This window comes from Neophocaena asiaeorientalis, unplaced genomic scaffold, assembly GCF_003031525.2.
Source record: "Neophocaena asiaeorientalis asiaeorientalis breed wild unplaced genomic scaffold, Neophocaena_asiaeorientalis_V1.1 scaffold174, whole genome shotgun sequence".
NCBI classification, from domain to species: Eukaryota; Metazoa; Chordata; class Mammalia; order Artiodactyla; family Phocoenidae; genus Neophocaena; species Neophocaena asiaeorientalis.
In genome coordinates, this window is record NW_020174922.1 from 5,926,275 (window position 1) to 5,947,194 (window position 20,920).

The window sequence follows — 20,920 nt, forward strand, 5'->3', positions numbered from 1 at the left end:
AAAAAAAAAAAAAAAAAAAAAAAAGGATCTGAGTCATAGGTGCAGTGTTCTGACAAAATTTATCTCCTAGTGTGGAGGAGGGTGGGTGGTGGTATGCATTTGAACTGAAGAAAATAATAAAGTCCCAGAACTTGAGACCACTTGGAAATTTTAAGTAACTAGATATTTCTCTCTCTCTCTCTCTTCCCCTTCTCTCCCCCCTCCCCACCCCCACTCCTGTGCTTATTGCATATCCTATGTACGTTTTTAAGAAACAGATGACAAGTAACTGAGTAATCTAAGATTTAGAACAAAACATACTTCCGAAGCCTTTCACCCTCTCTTAAATATTTGTCCACATCTATTACATTTTCTTCTAAATGGCATGCATAGGAATTATTGCAGTGCCAACAGTAGGTAGTTCAAAAATAGAAAGCATAATTCCTGCCTTCAGCAAGTTTATGGTCTAACTGGGAAGATCATTGTTATGTAAAATCACCCTAAAGAGCTACAAAGTCTTGTTTTTGGTTTCATGTAGCCTTGCAAACTGATAATGCATGGATGCAACATCAAATAATTGCAAATTAAAATATTGAGATAGTAAGCGCTTATCATTCTAATACTTTTTCTGGGTAAAGGGAATTTAATGTGCGCAAAAGTAGAAAAAAGAATATAGGAAAAAAGAAAATATAATATTGCGTCAGAGAGAATGTTTTAGATTTCGATTCCAAACATTCATCCCGCAGTATCTGAATGGCACTTGAGAGAGAAAGGACCCGATCATGAGCGTCGGAAAGGAACGTAAATTACACACCCAAAGTCCTCTGGAAGTTCATTCAGAACCATTTCAGCAAATTTTCTTTCTTGGCTCAGGTGGCACCATGGTCAACCAAAGAAGAGTTAGGAAAGTTCTCCTAAAACCAAAGGCTTGATTGTGGCGTGAAGTGAAAGTCATTTCTTCTAGCTTCTCTATTATCAATTGCAGTTTGGGGGTTTTGTTCAGCAAACTCTAAGCCATATTAATCTATTAACTTTCCAGTTTTCTCAGGGAATCACAAAGTGAGTGTTTTCTCTGTCAGGAATTCTTTCTCCATTGATTCCAAAGCCCAACATGTGCTTTCCAGAGCCTCTGATGTTTCATTAGTTCTACAGATGTTTTGTAAATGAATTGCAGCAAAATTTGCCTGTGCTGCAGAAAGTATGGCTGATGGGAGTTGCAGTTTGGACAGAGCTTGGGTTAGATGAGATGGAAGCGGAAACTGAAACTTCTAACTGGCTCACCAGGAAGTCAGGAATTCACAAAAAGAGCAGAAGAAGGAATTTCACTTGAGGGGGTTTTTCAAATATGCCTGTTTTGGGGAGTGGAGGGGTGTGGACGTCCCAGGAGATGACTCGTCACTGTTTTCCTTGGTGCTTGGCTTATAGATTATTTTGCACTGGAGATTTTTTCTTTCTTAGAAAAAAAACAGCAACCAGGAAGACGAGCTTCAGTTTTAGAACTCCAGGTAAATGGCTTAAGTTTCACATTTGAGGAGAAATAGAAGAATGTCTTCAAACTATCCATACAGTGCAAAGGCCATGGAAGTAATGACGGTCAGGGTAAACATGGGAATAGATGATTTTTTTTAAATGACTGCAGTTTCTACAGCATACAATTCTCCTATTGTCCAATTTTGTTTTGTAAAAGAAATGGAATTACCAGTTTCAGCCTTCTATTCCTAATTGAGCGGCCCCTAGGTTTAGGAGTTTGGCTGCTACAGTTGTTATTAAAAAGAAAATTATTACAGTGGAAAAAAGAAAACCAGACTGACAGGCTCTTTCTAGTAGAAAATCTCTTTAAATCTTCCAGACGCTCTCAGAGAGTGTGTCTGGAAGATATATATATATATATATATATATATATATACACACACACACACACACACACACATATACACTCACATATGTATATGTGTATATACATAATCTACATACATATACGTATATGTATACACATAAATATACATATATATATAGGTTTTCATCCAAACTTGTTTGAAATCTCTCAGAAAAAGAAATGTATAGTAGTATTTATGTTAATATTCTATCCGCATTACAACAAAGCAGAGTCTTTCTATTTGTGAAGTTTATGCTTTTAAAGCAGTAGAAACTGACAGTGATAGAATATTTTACTAGGCCTTTCCTTGAGATAAACTGGCTCAAAATACTCCATGACCAGTCACAAATATCCTGAATACTAATCTTTGCTCATATCAGCAATTATTGATTTGAATTCAGCTGGCTGTGAAATTGTGTCTGGTTGAGCCTTCCAAAATGCCCAGAGGTTTCTCAGCAGTTTCCGAGATGAGATGTAATCCAGCCTGGGCCTTGGATGGGATACAAACAAATCAAGTTACCCTCCTTCTGAAATGAAAATCTTCCTGAAGCATTTGACATGGAGCAGAGGCAGGCTTTCATTTCCTAAAAAGTAATGAAGCTGTCTTAATTCCATCTCCAAGCTGTTATTCCTAGATTGAGAAAGGATGCTGAGGACAAAATCATTTTTCACAAGAAAAGCAACAACATTAATACTTGTCGTTCTATTTAAAAAAACTGTGTACTGATAAAATTCTGTCTAAAATGGAAAGGAAGGTCAAAATTGGAAGCCAGGCAGCACAAAAGGTTGTCGAATTATGAGTATAAAACCCGGTCCCTTGGTGAAAGTGGGGTGTTAAAGTCCCCTATACGATTGTGTTACTGTCAATTTCCCCTTTTATGGCTATTAGCATTTGCCTTATGTATTGAGGTGCTCCTACGTTGGGTGCATAAATATTTACAATTGTTATATCTTCTTTCTGGATTGATTCCTTGATCATTATGTAGTGTCCTTCTTTGTCTCTTGTAATAGTCTTTATTTTAAAGTCTATTTTTTCTGATATGAGAATTGCTACTCCAGCTTTCTTTTGATTTCCATTTGCATGGGATATCTTTTTCCATCCCCTCACTTTCAGTCTGGATGTGTCTCTAGGTCTGAAGTGGGTCTCTTGTAGACAGCATATGTACAGGTCTTGTTTTTGTATCCATTCAGCCAGTCTATGTCTTTTGGTTGGAGCATTTAATCCATTTACATTTAAGGTAATTATCAATATATATGTTCCTATTACCATTTTCTTAATTGTTTTGTGTTTGTTTTTGTAGGTCTTTTCCTTCTCTTGTGTTTCCTGCCTAGAGAAGTTCCTTTAGCATTTGTTGTAGAGCTGGTTTGGTGGTGCTGAATTCTCTTAACTTTTGCTTATCTGTAAAGGCTTTAATTTCTCCATCGAATCTGAATGAGATCCTTGCTGGGTAGAGTAATATTGTTTGCAGGTTTTTCTCCTTCATCACTTTAAATATGTCCTGCCACTCCCTTCTGGCTTGCAGAGTTTCTGCTGAAAGATCAGCTGTTAACCTTATGGGGATTCCCTTTGTATGTTATTTGTTGCTTATCCCTTGCTGCTTTTAATATTTTTTCTTTGTATTTAATTTTTGATAGTTTGATTAATATGTGTCTTGGCGTATTTCTCTTTGGACTTATCCTGTATGGGACTCTCTGTGCTTCCAGGACTTGATTGACTATTTCCTTTCCCATATTAGGGAAGTTTTTGACTATAATCTCTTCAAATATTTTCTCAGACCCTTTCTTTTTCTCTTCCTCTTCTGGAACCCCTATAATTCAAATGTTGGTGAGTTTAATGCCCTCCCAGAGGTCTCTGAGTCTGTCCTCAATTCTTTTCATTCTTTTTCTTTATTGTGCTCCCTGGCAGTTATTTCCACCATTTTATCTTCCAGGTCACTTACCCGTTCTTCTGCCTCAGTTATTCTGTTATTGATTCCTTCTAGAGTATTTTTAATTTCAGTTATTGTGTTGCTCATCACTGTTTGCTCTTTAGTTCTTCTAGATCCTTGTTAAATGTTTCTTGTATTTCCTCCATTCTGTTTCTGAGATTCTGGATCATCTTTACTGTCATTACTCTGAATTCTTTTTCAGGTAGTTTGACTATTTTGTCTTTATTTATTTGGTCTTGTAGGTTTTTTCCTTGCTCCTTCATCTGTAACATATTTTTTGGATGTTTCATTTTTTTGATGGGTGGTGCTGTATTCCTGTCTTACTGGTTGTTTGGTCTGAGACGTACAGCCCTGGAGTTTGCAGGCAGTTGGATAGAGCTGGGTCTTGGTGCTGAGATGAGGCCCTCCAGGAGGCCTCACTCCAATTGATATTCCCTGGGGTCTGAGGTTCTCTGTTAGTCCAGTGGTTTGGACTCGGAGCTCCCAGCACAGGAGGTGGGGCCTGACCTCTGGCCTGGGAACCAAGATCCCACAATCTTCATGGTTATAAAATAAAAAAACAAAAAAAAAAGACGAAAGAGAAAAAAGGAGCAGTACAATATCAAAGAATAAAAAATAAAATTAGAAAAATAAAGCTATAATTGAAACAACTGCAACAAGGTAAAATAAAACCACAACAAAAAAGAAAAAAAAAAAGGGTGGGGAGCAACAAGCCAAAAGGAGAGATCACCGGTCTCTTGGGGTTCCTCCCGTCCCCTTAGGTGTGCATGGTCCCCCACTGGTGCCTGGTGGGTGCCTTTGTTGTGGGGAGATACGAATTCCACATCCTCCTCATACACCATCTTGACTCCATCACCTTATCTTTGATAAAGGAGGCAAGAATATACAGTGGAGAAAAGACAGCCTCTTTAATAAGTGCTGCTGGGAAAACTGGACAGTTACATGTAAAATAATGAAGTTAGACCACTCCCTAACACCATTTACAAAAATAAACTCAAAATGGATTAAAGACCTACATGTAAGGCCAGACACTATAAAACTCTTAGAGGAAAACATAGGCAGAACACTCTGTGACGTAAATCACAGCAAGATCCTTTTTTTTTTTTTTTCTTTGCGTTACACGGGCCTCTCACTGTTGTGGCCTCTCCCATTGAGGAGCACAGGCTCCGGACGCGCAGGCTCAGCGGCCATGGCTCATGGGCTCAGCCACTCCGCGGCACGTGGGATCTTCCCGGACCGGGGCACGAACCCGTGTCCCCTGCATCGGCAGGCAGACTCTCAAACACTGCCCCACCAGGGAAGCCCACCAAGATCCTTTTTGACCCACCTCTTAGCGTAACGGAAATAAAAACAAAAATAAATGGGACCTAGTGAAACTTAGAAGCTTTTGCACAGCAAAGGAAACCATAAACAAGACGGAAAGAGAACCCTCAGAATGGGAGAAAATATTTGCAAATGAAGCAACTGATGAAGGATTAATCTCCAAAATTTACAAGCAGCTCATGCAGCTCAATATCAAAAAAACAACCCAATCCAAAACTGGGCAGAAAACCTAAATAGACATTTCTCCAAAGAAGATATACAGATTGCCAACCAACTCATGAAAGGTTGCTCAACATCGCTAATCATTAGAGAAATGCAAATGAAAACTACAATGAGACATCACCTCATACCAGTCTGGATGGCCATCATCAAAAAATCTACAAACAATAAATGCTGGAGAGGGTGTGGAGAAAAGGGAACCCTCTTGCACTGTTGGTGGGAATGTAAATTGATACAGCCACTATGGAGAACAGTATGGATGTTCCTTAAACTACAAATAGAACTACCATACGACCCAGCAATCCCACTACTGGGCATATACCCTGAGAAAACCATAGTTCAAAAAGAGTCATGTACCACAATGTTCATTGCAGCCCTATTGGCAATAGCGAGGACATTGAAGCAACCTAAGTGTCCATTGACAGATGAATGGTTAAAGAAGATGTGGCACATTTATACAATGGAATATTACTCAGCCATAAAAAGAAACGAAGTTGAGTTATTTGTAGTGAGGTGGATGAACCTAGAGTCTGTCATACAGAGTGAAATAAGTCAGAAAAAGAAACACAAATACCATATGCTAATATATATATGGAATCTCAAAACAAAATTTGGTTCTGATGAACCTAGGGGCAGGACAGGAATAAAGATGCAGACGTAGAGAATGGACTTGAGGACATGGAGGGGTAAGTGTAAGCTGGGACGAAGTGAGAGAGTATCATTGACGTATATACACTACCAAATGTAAAATAGATAGCTAGTGGGAAGCAGCTGCATGGCACAGGGAGATCAGCTCGGTGCTTTGCGACCACCTAGAGGGGTGAGATAAGGAGGGTGGGAGGGAGATGCAAGAGTGAGGGGACATAGGGATATACGTATGCATATGGCTGATTCATTTTGTTATACAGCAGAAACTAACACAACACTCTAAAGCAATTGTACTCCAATAAAGATGTTAAAAACAAACAAACAAAAAACCAAAAACCAACGTGGTCTCACCAGGTAGTAGCTGTGTGATTTGGCAAGGGGAGAGGGAAGTGGGGCAGGGGGACAAATGTTTGTGACCTGAGTGGAGAGATGAAATAATTAACACCAACCTGCTAGAAACTACACTAGGCACCTTACATATGATTTCCTAGTTAATCTTCACCATCACCCTAGGAAAAGAAACATAAATATCCCCATTTCACAGATGGTGAAACCCAGGCTCGAGATCTGACAAAGGGCTCTCGTTCAGTTTACTAACATATGTCTAGGAAGGTCTGTCCCACCGCCAAGCCTGTGCTCTTTCTCCTGTACCTTGATGCAAGGTGTTCAACCTCTCTGAGCCTCAATTTTCTTATTGGTAAAATAGGAAAAACTTCTCCTACCTGACATGGCTCGTCTTGAGGATTAAATATGACCATCCATGTAAATTCTAGCATACTTCCTGGCACACAGGTACTTAATAAATCCCAGCATTTTGCCCTCACCACCCACCTCCTAGGTTTAGGCGCAGCTAGGTGCCCTTACAGCAATGTGAAAGGGGCACCTCTGTGTGCATGCATGGACACAGCAATAGGAAAAGGAGAAGAGCACCCAAAAGTCCTGCTGTGGCCTAGATAGCTTTTCCACCCTGTTACAGAACTGACTTTTCTCCTCAGTAGCAAGGGACAGGCTTCACGTAGTGGCCTGTGAAAGACTGTGCACTGTGTCACTGTCAGCTCATCATATACCCCAGCAGTGTAGCTGTGATAAGAACCAGATGATCCAAATTTCCTCAGCAAAGCCAGCAGCAAATATCTGGGAAGGCGCATGCCTCAGTATCCATCCACATACCCTGCTCTTTAAGAAAGTACATCAAAAAGCTAATGGACTTTTACAAGAGCCCAGTTACTGCTTAACGTCTGTAAGCTCTCAGGAGCAGAGCATCACAACTCCTACCATGTACAGTTGGCGGCAGAACCCGTATTCCAAGTTCTTAAAGAAGCCAAGGATTAGGTAAGATTTATAGGGACCGGATGTAGGGAAGCTAAAAATGAAGTCTGCAAATTCGTTTCCAAAGCTTGGTACACAGATGGGGTGTTCCTGTGTATAGATTTCTCCACATTGCATGGGCACACCACAGGAAAAATGTTTCTCTCATCACTGGAGGAGTTGCTCCCCCACTTTTTAATTTCGAGGTGTGTAACATCCATTTAGTACAGTCACATACACAGGTCCAGATGGCTTAAGCTAAATGCTGTCTGTCTGGGAGAAGAGGAAAACCTCCTTGCTGATTTTGAAAGAGTAAGAACCGCTCTTCCATTCATCCCATTACACATTTTCCTACTTTTGAGGATCTGTTGATGTCTGAAAAACACTTTGCTTATAAGATAACTTATAAGATAATTTGCTATAAGACTTCAATTCTACAAAAACCTGTCATCCATTTCCTCAGAACCTACTTTTGTTTTCATTTTGTTCTGTATAACTTGACCTCTTGTTACAACGTTTGGAAAAAATATTTTCCAGATACTCTGTGTATGTATCTCCAAGTAGATATAATTCTGTCTTCTTATTGCTGATTTGTGCTTTGTCCTACAACATCTTTCCTAAGTCTTTGATAATCTGTTCAGGTTCCAGTGGAAGAGGGTTCTGGCTAAGGAGGTACATAGGAGGTCATTCTGAGGTTAAGTGTCTATTGGGCTGTGAGGTGCAGGGAAACTATAGCTTCATGTGATTACTCTGTGTTAACTACTTGTAGCTGTCAGGCTTAAAGCTGTTCACCTGAGACTTGGTTGCTGCAATTGCCTCTGAAATTAACCACAAAATGATCAGATGAAAACACGTTTAGACAAGCAGTAATAGCGAGAAAATGACACCATTCTGAGGTTGATGGATTTAGAGAAGCTCTTCTCATCTTCGAATATTCCTGGGAGGTATACAGTGATGTCGGCCACAGTCTGTATTCCATGCAGTTGGCATGGACTGAGGCTTAGAGTCACTTAACTGATGGGGAACAAGGGTGGAGGGAAACTGAGAAGTTGATGGCTGAATTTTCTAAAACAAGACTACAGTTGACCCATAAACAACTCAGGTTTGAAGTGCGTGGCTCCACTTATATCAGATTTTTTCAATAGTAAAGACTGTAGCTCTACGTGGCCTGTGGATATGGAGGAACTGCGGGTAGAGAGGGCCGGCCATAAGTCACCCTAGATTTTCAATTGAGTGCAGGTCAGCACCCTTCACCCCCAAGTGTTAGAGGCAACTGTAGTTGATGTAGGAGTCATCATCAGTGCTATATTCAGAGGCCATCATGTGGTACCAAAGATCTAGAAATAGCTAGACTTTTTCTAAATTGAATAACTCATGGGAAGTATTTGATTTTCATAGGATTATAGAACCAAGACTCAGGCCTTTCTCCTCTCAGTGTTCGCTAGATTTCTGAAATGTCAACTCAGAGGAGGTGCCAGTTATCCATTCTAACCCAGCCAGTGACTATAGAAAAAAATAAGTGCTATACTAAGAAGGAAATTTAAAATGGGCTTTCCCCTCAAGTTCAATATCAGATGCAGTTTTGACCTTTTCTGATAAACCTCCTATTGGTGGAATCTTGGCTTACATACAGAATTTAATGGTTGCACTTTTGTCCTCTGTCGATTAGTAGCTAAAGACCATCGTCTCACCTGACACTGTTGCTGAAATTTCTAGCAGTGGTCGGGAATAATCTCTTGATCACTGTGTTTTTATAACATGCATGACCTTGTTTCTGAGATATTGACATTAAAATATTAGGTTTATGTGATGGAAATCAAATCAAGACACATTGGTGGGGATGTAATGGGAAAGCTTAGAATTTTGGTTTCAGAAGCAATCAGCATTGCCTCTAGGCAACTCATTATCTATTCCTGTTTCCTTCTGCTTCAGTTTTTCTTCCTACATGCAATTCAAAGTTTACATTTTTTTAAAAATGCTACTTTGAAGTGAAGTGAAATGCACATTCCACAATAAGAGAGTAATAAACATGAGTCCCACCTGGACTAAGTATGAAAGTTATTTATAATGAAGGCCCTCTTAACAGTTGTAATAAGCAGATGCTTCTACGTCTTAAATGACCTGCAAGGCATTGCTGAAATGTCATTTCTGGTTATAGATGTAAAAATCTGGCACAGTTAAAGAGGAGGAAAATTACTTTCTCTAACATTAAACATGAATTCAGTTAAAATGAATTATGTTTATTCTGCTGGTTAAAAGAAAAGTTGGAGTTCGTTCCAGTTTAAGGAATAAGTCCATGACTTTCTTCTGGGCTAGTGTGCAATGTCCTTCAGGGAAATGTGGGCACCTAGTATGTCTAGTTGTGTGGAAACTTGTAACTGGTGATGAGGTAAGATGTTTAGTCAGTGAACCCTCACCTTAGAGCCATTTTAGTGCCTCTCCAGACATGGCACATGAAAAATATCAAGCAACTTTAGCACAGAGTTTGAAACAATTTGTTTCTCTAGAAAAACCAAATCTCAGCCATACATTATTTCCTAAATATCTTATCCAGAGAGGTGCCAGAGAGAAACTGCTGCAGGATTTGGCATTCTGGTGTTCTTACCTCACATGGAAGTAGAGTTCACATGTGAATGCCGCATGTGGAATTTTTTTTTCAGTTGTAGTAATTGGATAGTATCATAATTTGTAATCACTCATCTTGCTTAGTTTACTTACTTCATGCAGGCTAGCATTTGTGTTGCTGGTTTTCATCTCAGTCAGATGGAATTTTAATAAAATAAGGGAAATTGCATTGTACAATGCATGTGTATCACGGAAATAATTACTGCATCAGGCAAATACTCTCTCAACAGAACCATCTTCCAGTCACACAGAGCAAACAAAACGGGAGCCAGGAGGTGCATAATAAACTTTTAAAAAATCTGAGGAATGAATTTACTGGGTGAGCAAGAGACTCGGTATGTATATTTAAATGGCAAAGGGTCTTTCCTCCCTCACTAGCCTATTAAGCTTGGAAACAGAATACCCCGTATTGCTGTGATTAGAGATTGGCTTTATTAACCCTAAAAACCAGGTTTTGGAGCTCAGTAAATACTTCCTTTAGAAAGGACAAGTTTGGGGGTAACCAATGTGTTTCTGTTTCCTATTCAATGCTGCATTTTATAGGAACCTCAAGCTCCTGGCAGGTCATATCACCAGGTCAGTGTCATGTGGCAGGAGACTGGAAGGTTCTGCCATGGGAAAGCCAGGGTTTTAAGAAAGATGAACCTTACATAGTGCAGTGTTTCAACTAAGCTCAGCAGAAAAAAAAAAAAAGCACCGCTACCCATGATGCTAATAAGTAATATTAAATAATAATGTTAATAACAGCTTCAAATGCTTACATAGTATTTATTATTTAGGCCCTATGAGCTTTTTAAAGTGTGCATATGTATTTGTTTTTATTGTGGCATAGTATATATAACATAAAATATACTGTCTTACTCATTTTTAAGTGTTCAGTTCAGTGGCAGTAAATACATTCACATTGTTATGTGGCCATCACCACCATCGATCTCCAGAAATATTTTCTTCTTACCAAATTGAAATTCTGTATCCATTAAACAATAACTCCCCATTCCCCCCTCCCTCCAACTCCTAGCAACCACCATTCGACTTTCTGTCTTTATGAATTTGACTACTCTAGGTACCTCCTGTAAGTGAAATCATACAATATTCATCCTTTTGTATCTAGCTTTCTTCACTTAGCATAGTGTCCTCGGTTTATCCATGTTGTAGCATGTGTCAGAATTTCCTTTCTTTTTAAGGCTGAATGGTATTCCATTGTATGACTATAGCATATTTTGTTTATCCATTCATCCCCCCACGGACATTTGGATTATTTCTGTCTTATGTGCTTTTTATATATTAACTATTTTAATCCTCACAGTGTCTCAGTGATGTAGATAGTTTTATTATCTCCATTCTATGATAAGAAAAGTGAAGCATGAGAACATCACAGCTGGGAGGCTCTGGAGCCAATATTCCACTCCAGGCTGAGTACGTCTGTAGTCCCTACTTCTAACCACTATCTATCCTACTGCTCATTTCAAATGATTTAGGACTCTAAATATAGCATGCACCAGCTAGACAATCCTTGATATAATACTCTAAAGCCAGGTTTGTGGCTCCATTTATACCGGCAGTAAAAGTTCCAAGGAGTAGTCAATTTGACAAATGAGCCCCATAGCAACATATTTAGAAAGAATCCCATTACTGCAAAATAAATAGTTTTCTAGGGGTGAAACAATGTGCTTTTCTTTTTCAGGAGCTCCTCCTAATTGGATGATATAGCCTTGAGTATAACTAGATAGGGCGTGAGAAAGTCTTTAAGAGCTACCATTTATGGAGCCTACTATATGCTGGTCATTTTACTTGCATCATCTCAAGTTCTCACAATGCTTTATAAGAGGTCACCCTCCTGTTGCCTCTGTATTCCATGCTCTTCCAGTATTATACACTGCCTATGCTCTCTCCTTAGAGAAAAAACTGAAGATGAACTGTCATGTTGCCTCTCATGCACATTTTCTTTACAGTTTGCTTTTTCCAAATATAAATAGTTTTGAAATTTTAACATTTGTCATGTGTATGCTATTGACATGAAGCGATACCACCTTTACTATATGGGTGTCACTTGGTTTATTCGGTAAAGTAACTTGGCCACAGTTTACACTAGCTACTTGTAGAACTCTTGCCATGGGCTGAGTCATATCCCCCCCAAATTCCTATGTTGAAGCCCTCCTGCCCAATGTGATGTTATTTGAAGATGGAGCCTTTAGGAGATAATTAGGGTTAGATGAGGTGGTGAGGGTGGGGCCCTTATGATGAGATTAGTGCCCTTCTAAGAAGAGACACCAGTGAGCTTGCTCTTACTCACATAAAGTGGAGGTCATGTGACCACATAGTGACAAAGAAGCCATCTGCAACCCAAAGGGAAAGTCTTCACTGGGAGCCAACCATGCTGGCATCCTGGTCTCGGACTTTGACTCCAGAACTGTGGAAAAATTAATTTTTATTGTTTAAAACACCCAGGCTGGTATTTTGTTACGGCAACATGAGCAGACTAATACAACTGTGAACGTGCATATGTGACACATTCTCAATTTATAATAACATAATAATTATAGGTAATATTTATTTGTGATTTACTCTGAAACTAGTCCTAAGTTTAGTTTGTATAACTAGTCTTTCTACAGTGTGTGTGTGGGTGTGCACGCACACACGTGGATGTAGTGTCATGGTTTTAATATTATCCCCATCTTGTAGAAAGGGAAATTGAAGTGTAAAGAGGGGGTAAGTTACTTGTACAAGGACATATAATTACTTAAAAAACAATCCATATCCAAACCCAGGCAGTTTTTTTTTTTTTTTGTGGTACACGGGCCTCTCACTGTTGTGGTCTCTCCCGTTGCGGAGCACAGGCCCCGGATGCGCAGGCCCGGTGGCCATGGCTCACGGGCCTAGCTGCTCCACGGCATGTGGGATCTTCCCGGACCGGGACACGGACCCGCGTCCCCTGCATCGGCAGGCGGACTCTCAACCACTGCGCCACCAGGGAAGCCCACCCAGGCAGTTTCTAACTTCAGAACCTGTTCTATTAACTATTATTATTATTCTATTATGTAACTGGCACAAATTTTCTCTTTAACTCTTCTAAGAAATGTGAAGCACTACATGGAGACCTACACATAACAATTTTCCTTACAGTAAATGCAGATTTCACTAGGGAGTCTGTCAATAACAAGCAAATCTGTCTGTCTGGAGCCAATCCTTGCATTACTGAAGTTACTTCATGCAATTATTCTCATTAACACATCTGAAAACTAGGAATGATGCTGCTTCATTTAAAGAAAAGTCAGTTGTATAAAACGTTAAATTTTGGAAAGCAGTGCTGGTATGCACATGTCAGTCTTCTCAGAGCAGAAACATCTCTGAGTGCAGCTTCTCTCTTCACGAAGCAACAAGCGTAGACTCATGAACCCTGGGCAAAACTGTGACTTCAGTGCAATCTATCTTCCTCTGACCCAGATTCTTATTTCTGGCCACCTTTTTCTGTTCACTCCCGTAAATGCAGTCCCTTGCCCTTCTCAGTCACAGCCCAGGGTCCTTGAACTCAAATATCCCTCTCCCTAAACATATGCACAGTGTTAAATTGGAAAGAATCTGAGAATCTGAGCCCATCTTCATCCTCAGCAAGGCCAGCATGTACAGACACACAGACCACCCACACTTTAGGGCGCACGTTTCCCCATTCACTGAGGACTCATACTGACCATCCTCTCGTTCCTCACAGAGCTCCAGGACCGCACGCTCTGAGGAGGACCGGGACGGCCTGTGGGACGCCTGGGGCCCGTGGAGTGAGTGCTCACGCACCTGCGGTGGAGGGGCCTCCTACTCGCTGAGGCGCTGCCTTAGCAGCAAGTAAGTCCTGAACCCACAACCTGGAGCTTTTGCAAGGCCCCAAGGGAGCAGGTTGGAGGCATACTTTTGGAGAAACGCAGAGCATTTTGTTGCACACAAATCCAGATGAAGGAATGAAAGGAAGGTCCAAAGAATGAAATATAACCATCTCCAGCTAAGTATTTAGATACTCTTATATGATAAGCAATATAGAATTTATCTCATTCACCAAGCAAATTTTCTTATGTTTTCATGTTAGAACTGGAAGGAAATTTTATTATTAGAAATGGATCTAGCATCTATAGCTCCATAACATATTATACTTTTGGTACCATCTTAATTATGGTGACAATAGTAACAAAAAAATTAACGTTAACGTTAATCGCATATTATGTTGGATTCCAATGTTACCAAGTAGTTTGCAAATGAAGGATATATTGATTTGGTTTCTTTAGATGTTATAATGACCAGAAGTTCCCCAAGGTCATTCAGTGTCCTGAATGATGAGTTTTACATATTACGAGGTTTGGAAGAATAGGAACTGCAGTGGAAATTGGGGCATGAACACTGGGAGAGATGATGAAAAGGGAAGTAAGAGTGGCTAACAGTTCCTAAGCTGAAAGGAAAAGGCTGGAGGTGTTAGAATGGAAAGTCTTTACGTAGAATAATAATAATAATTCAAAAGTGCTTCTTGAACTGTGTGGTCTATGACTAGATTTTTCTCCAAACTATAAAATACAAAGTACTATGGTGATATTTTTTTAATGAAAGATTTTATTCGACAGTGAAAAGTGTTATATGTGGCAAGGAAGAGGTTTGATCAAAATTACTATATATTATAAATAAAACATGAAACAGAAGAAGGGAAGATTATTCATCTGCTGATTCTTCTAGACTTTACATGAACAGCAGAAAGTGGTGAGATACAGTTTCAGGAAAATGTCAACTTATTCTAATAAGAGTGAGAATTTCTTGAAATCAGGGTCCAGGTCTTACTTTTTTCTGTATCCCCCAGGTCTGCACAGGGTCTGAGAGATATTAAGAGCTCAATAGATGTTTCCTCACTGAATCCATTGATAACTAGATATCGTTTTGGTTCCAGAGAGGCCCCAGTGGAAATAACATACCCAGGGGGAAAATGGCCAATGGGCATATCTTGAAAGATACCAGATCAATTCTGGTATTTAGCCATTCTGGTGTTTGGGTCTACACTGAAGATCAGTCTGTTGGTTGAATCCACTAGCGAGTTTGTCTGTCTTCATTGGAGGCCAGCTTCATATCAAACCAGATCTGTGAACCGATAAGAAAGAATAGACCTTTCATCGTAATGATTCACCTGTTCTCTTAATCATGAATATCAAAAACTTCCTAAATCTGTGCTACATGGTGATAGCACTTTGGGCCATAACTGATAATAAACACACATCAGTAAAGCCAAAAGGTACAACTTTGGAATGTTCCTATTATGTAGTTTGCCCAAGTAAGCATGCTTGAATATTCTGTAGGGATGAACCAAAACATGTGTCTCACAAAGCTGGTAAGAAATGTATGGGAACTTTCACATTGGCTCAGTGATGTGAAAACCTTGTACTGAGTGAGAAACAACTTCAGGAATGAATTAAAACCACAAGTGAAAGTCTGTCATCTGGAAAATCATCAAATATTGATGTCCTGTGATATTCAAAACTACCATTTTTGTCACCTAGTAAATTAAGGCTCCAGTCGTTAGGATTTTATTAAGATACTATGGGAGGTGTCAGTGTCATCTACTTGGGTCAGGGCTGTCATCTATTTATAATGAACTGAAAAAGTAGAATGTAAATTCTAAAATTATGAATGTATATATGTCTCTATTTGACGCCCAAATATTGAAAAAACACATTCAGTAAACTCATACTGGTGTGGATAGGAAGTAAAAAAAGAATGGGGAGAGAAGTGGACCACCTATTCTTTAGGGATTTGAAGAAAAAGAAAAAAATCTTCAAACAGATGGCATTCCCAGATCTGGTAAGAACATAAAGAAATAATAAAAGAAGTGACTGCACAGCTGAATCAACCTATGTGTTGTTTTTCTCAAGAGAACCGGAATCAGTACAGTTCAGCATAAAGTCACTTCACAACACAAGCTCTGTTGAAGAATGGTGTCAAAATATATGTCGGGAGCAGATAAATAGTCCTGTCATAATTTTTTTAAAAGATGTACATTGGCCAAAGTAAGTTACCTAGCCAAGTCCAAAGTCAATGTGCGAGAGCAAAAATGTTACAAGGAAAGCCATGCGATGTAGGGCAGGTAAAGAATTGGGACCATTTTGGCAATCTACCATGGATGGTCTTCTGTGGCAATTCATTTCTAATGGTTAATGGACTTAGTAAGTTTTCTCTCATCTCTCCACTCCATATTTAGGCATCCAAATTCAATTTAGTCACCTTATAACTCTTGGGAAAGGTCAGAGGTTATGAATGTATATGTCTTTACAGGCCCAGCTGGTAACTAGAATGTGTGTTGTAATGTAATGGTCAGCATTCCAATTCAGCCCAAGTAACTCCCATCCACCTGCCGAGTTAACCTGCCAGGCCCATTTTCTAGCCCTGGTGATATGATCTCACAGGTCACATTTAGGTCTGATATCAGATAATAATTATTCTATTCCCAATATGATAGAACTGTAATGGAAGCTAAAATAGTCAGATTGTATGGAATAGATGACAGTAGCTCAACTTCTGGAGTTAAGTATGTTCCCTGATGGATTGGGAGCTTGGAGGAGGCTTGGTTAAAACCCTGAGTATAGAACATCTTCTCTGAGTGATCTTTTGGAAAAAAAAAATCAGTGGAGGCAAAGCACAGTGAAAATATAAACAAGCATTAAATATAAAATCCTTCATTCTCAACTGGCAGTACTTAGTGCTGGGAAAACAGCCCTGACACAGGGAGATACTGAGCAGAATCCTTTCCTTGGCTTCTCCCCTGTCTTTTTTCTAGGCTCACAGAAAGTAAGCAGTGCTTGATATTCCCAATTTCTGATATTGCAACATTGATTATTGCCTTTTGCTGCAAATTTAATTTGAGCAATAAAGGAAGGCACTGTATAAAATTTTTTCTACAACTTTTGATAATTTCTGTAAGATTCCATTAGGTTTCATTGAGCAACTCTAATAATGCAGTTGTTGCTAATCACCAAGTGGTATATAATGTCTGCTTTTATTTTTTTTAATTAAAAAACAGACTCTACCTACTTGTACTTTATGATGGTCCTTTGTTTTATTACACATGAATTAAACAATGTACCAACTACCTTGAGAGGCTGCTTCTTCTCTCTCCAGTTTTCCACCTCTCCCACTAAATACTCTGCAATCATACTTTTAGCAAATTCATTTGTCTGGTTGACCTTGTATGGTGTGTTGTTTAGTGGAAATGATCCTTCTGCAACCTAAATGACTTAAGCATATTTTTTAAAAATTTGATACTAAAGATGTGTCTCTGAGAGCTCTAGGTTTGTCTTCAGCCAGGTCATTTAGCTTTTTGCCTGAAAGGAGTTCCAGATGCGTAAGGCACTTAAGAATAATGTGTCTAACATCACATGTACCCCTATATTAGGTCTGTGCCAAGATCAAGGTCAAATGTGTAAACTGCAGCTCATTTACTCAGACATAAAAAGAAACGAAATTGAGTTATTTGTGGGGAGGTGGATGGACCTAGAGTCTGTCATACAGAGTGAAGTAAGTCAGAAAGAGAAAAACAAATACCGTATGCTAACACATATATATGGACTCAAAAATAAAAGAAAATGGTTCTGAAGAACCGAGGGGCAGGACAGGAATAAAGATGCAGATGTAGAGAATGGACTTGAGGACACAGGGAGGGGGACGAGTAAGCTGGGACGAAGTGAGAGAGTGGCATGGACTTATATATACTATCAAATGTAAAATAGATAGCTAGTGGGAAGCAGCCACATAGCACAGGGAGATCAGCTCTGTGCTTTGTGACCACCTAGAGGTGTGTGTGGGATAGCGAGGGTGGGAGGGAGACGCGAGAGGGAGGAGATATGGGGATATATGTATATGTAGAGCTGATTCACTTTGTTATACAGCAGAAATTAACACAACATTGTACAGCAATGATACTCCAATAAAGATGTTTAAAAAAATAATAATGCTGCACTGAACATGGTGGTGCAGATATCTTTTAGGAAAAAAAAAAGATAGCAGTGAGTGAGTCAGCTGATACTCTTAAGTGTAGTGTCAGCCTTTGCATTGGTGGCTGAAGAAGATTTAAAGGTCTTTTATGACCTTTTTTCACTTTCTGAAATGCCAGATTAATCTCCAGACTAATTAATACTATGGATTAATAAATTAATACAATAGGTATTTAATACATTAACAGTACGAATATTTTGTTAAATCCCAACTGATTAAACGAAATACTCGTTGACTTCATAGATATCCAAATAACAAAAAAAAAGAGGCAAACCTATAAAGGATGGAAACATTGTAACAAGTTACTAAGTTTTGAATTGAATTCTTGAGTCGAATAAAAATTTTTTGAGTTGAACAAAATTATTAGATGAACAAGAGATAAAAATCATCACACTGTAGAGGTGCCTAAAAAAGTTAAGATTGTGATATTATTCCAAAGGGATGTGGCTGCCAGAATGTTATCAATATAAGTGCAAAAAAATTAAAATAAATATCCCAAGGAAGATTATCTCACAGGAATGGGGAAGATTATTCAAACTTGTCATTTCATAATAATTGTGCTAAGGGAAAATAAGCTAACTCCTCTGATTTTTTTTTAATTGCAAATACAACTTTTCTCCCATAATAATATTGATACTTACATGAATATAAGCTTTAATTAGCAAATAATTTATACACTGCATAACAATAAATACTGAAAGAAATATTTTAAGATTTGGTGTATAATAATAAATACCAAAAGGAAAATTTTAATGTTAAGATTTGGCTTCTTAAACAGATGTTTTTTCTTTTAAAGTCACCTCATCTCTGTCATAACATCCAATTAAGGTTCACAAGACTTAAGAGGTTTTAGGACTTGCAGCACAAGTGAGCCCCAAAGCAAGATTTATCTGTTATTCTTCATCAAACGTTGCGTGTTATCAGCCTTGTTTTCCTTGGAAATGTTTGAGGTTTGTTTAACAGAAAGATATACAAGTTCAGAATGAGTCTGACTAGTCATGTCATTTATATGAGGTGATCTTTTCATTGTGTTAGAGGAGATTTCACATTTTTGGATATATGTTTAAGAGTTTGCAGTTGCCTTCCTTTAACTTTTTGGGTCAAAGCCTATTCTAAATGTATTACCAGGACTTCTAATATTCCAGGTCATATATCTTAGAGGGATGTTTTGTTCCAAGATCTGATGTTCTTTCAGGAGGAAAATACACTAAGGCCAATGACTGAATGTTTGGGACCAATTTATGGCCTGGTTTGTCCCATAAACCTGTTTGTTGAAATAAAAGATGGTGGAAATGTGTTTAGTGTCCATAACCTTTACTAGCCATATTGGGAATCTATAACTCTTGGCTGTCTTTTTCTGTTTATTTAAAAATTCCTTATTTGGTTTGTTCAGTAGCTTTTCTGAAGTTTTTTATTTCTACTCAGTTTTCTTTTTTTTAAACTACTTTATTGAGGGATCTTTGACATGTAAAACTAATATATATTCAAGGTGTACAACTTGATGTTTTGATAAACGTATACATTGTGAAAAGATCACCACAATCAAGCTAAGTAACATATCCGTCCCATCTCCATAGTGTGTGTGTGTGTGTGTGTGTGTGTTGAGAAGATTCAAGATCTATGTTCTTAGCAAATTTCAAGTATGCAATACAGCATTGTTAACTGTCATTACCATGCTGTACTTTAGGTCTTCAGAACGCATTCATCTTGCATAACTGAAACATTGTCCCCTTTGACCAACATCTCCTCATTTCCGCCCTCTCCTCTGCACCTGGCAACCACTATTCTGCTCTCTGCTTCTATGAGTCTTACTGTTTTAGATCCCACACGTAAGCAGGATAATTCAGTATTTGTCTCTCTGTGTCTGGCTTATTTCACGCAGCATGATGTCCTTCAGGTTCATCTATGTTGTCACAAATGGCAGGATTCCCATTTTGTTAAGACTAAATAATACCCCATTGTATGTACATACCACATTTTCTTTATGCATTCATTCATCAAGGGACCTTTAAGTTGTTTTCATATCTTGGCTATGTTATGAATGATGCTACAATGAACACAGGTATATACCTATTCGAGACCCAGATTTCATTTCCTTTGGATATACAACACCCAGTAGTGAAATTGCTGGGTCATATACTGTTATTTTTAATTTTTTGAGGAATCCCCATACTGCTTTTCATAATGCCTTTACCAATTTACATTTCCATCACCAGTGCATAAGGCTCCCTTTTCTCTACATCCTCTCCCACTTATCTATTTGATGATAACCATTCTAACAGATATGAGTGATATCTCCTTGTGGTTTTGATTTGCATTTCCCTGATGGTAGTGATGGTGAAGATTTTTTCATGTATCTTTTGGCCACTTGTATGTCTTTTTTTGAGAAATGTCTATCCAGGTCCTCTGGCCATTTTTAAAATTGGGTTATTTGGGATTTTTTTTTTTACTCTTGAGTTATATGAGTTTTTAAAAACTATATTTTGGATATTAACCCCTTGTCAGACATATGGTTTGCAAATATTTTCTTCTACTAGGTAGGTTGGCTTTTCACTCTGTTGATTGTTTCCTTTGCTGTACAGAAGCTTTTTAGCTTGATGCAACTTCACTTGTCAAATTTTGTCTTAGTTGCCTGTGCTTTTGCTGTCATGACCAAATTGTTGCTAAGACCAGTGTCAAGGCGCTTTTTTCCTATGTTTTCTTCTAGTAGTTTTACAGTTTAAAGACTTATATTTAAGTCTTTCATCTATTTTGAGTTAATTTTTGGTACTTGGTGTGAGATAAGGGTACAGTTTAATTCTTCTGCATGTGGCTATCCAATTTTCCTAATACCATTTATTGAAGAGACTATCTTTTCACCATTGTGTGTTCTTGGCACCTTGTCAAATATTAGTTGACTGTATAAGCACAGGTATATTTCCAGGCTCTTTATTCTGTTCCATTGGTCTATAGGCCTGTTTCTGTCCCAGTAACGTAGTATATTGATTACTATAACTTTGTAATA

The 20,920-nt window shown here is 38.6% G+C and overlaps 1 protein-coding gene across 1 annotated transcript in view; it reads left to right on the forward strand.

Moving 5' to 3' along the window:
• ADAMTSL1 (ADAMTS like 1) overlaps positions 1-20,920 on the forward strand; it is a 453,014-nt gene that overhangs the window by 20,800 nt on the left and 411,294 nt on the right. Inside the window, exon 2 of the mRNA XM_024760471.1 lies at positions 13,616-13,743. Coding sequence (XP_024616239.1) covers positions 13,616-13,743 — 128 coding nt within the window. The remainder of the gene's footprint in view (positions 1-13,615; positions 13,744-20,920) is intronic.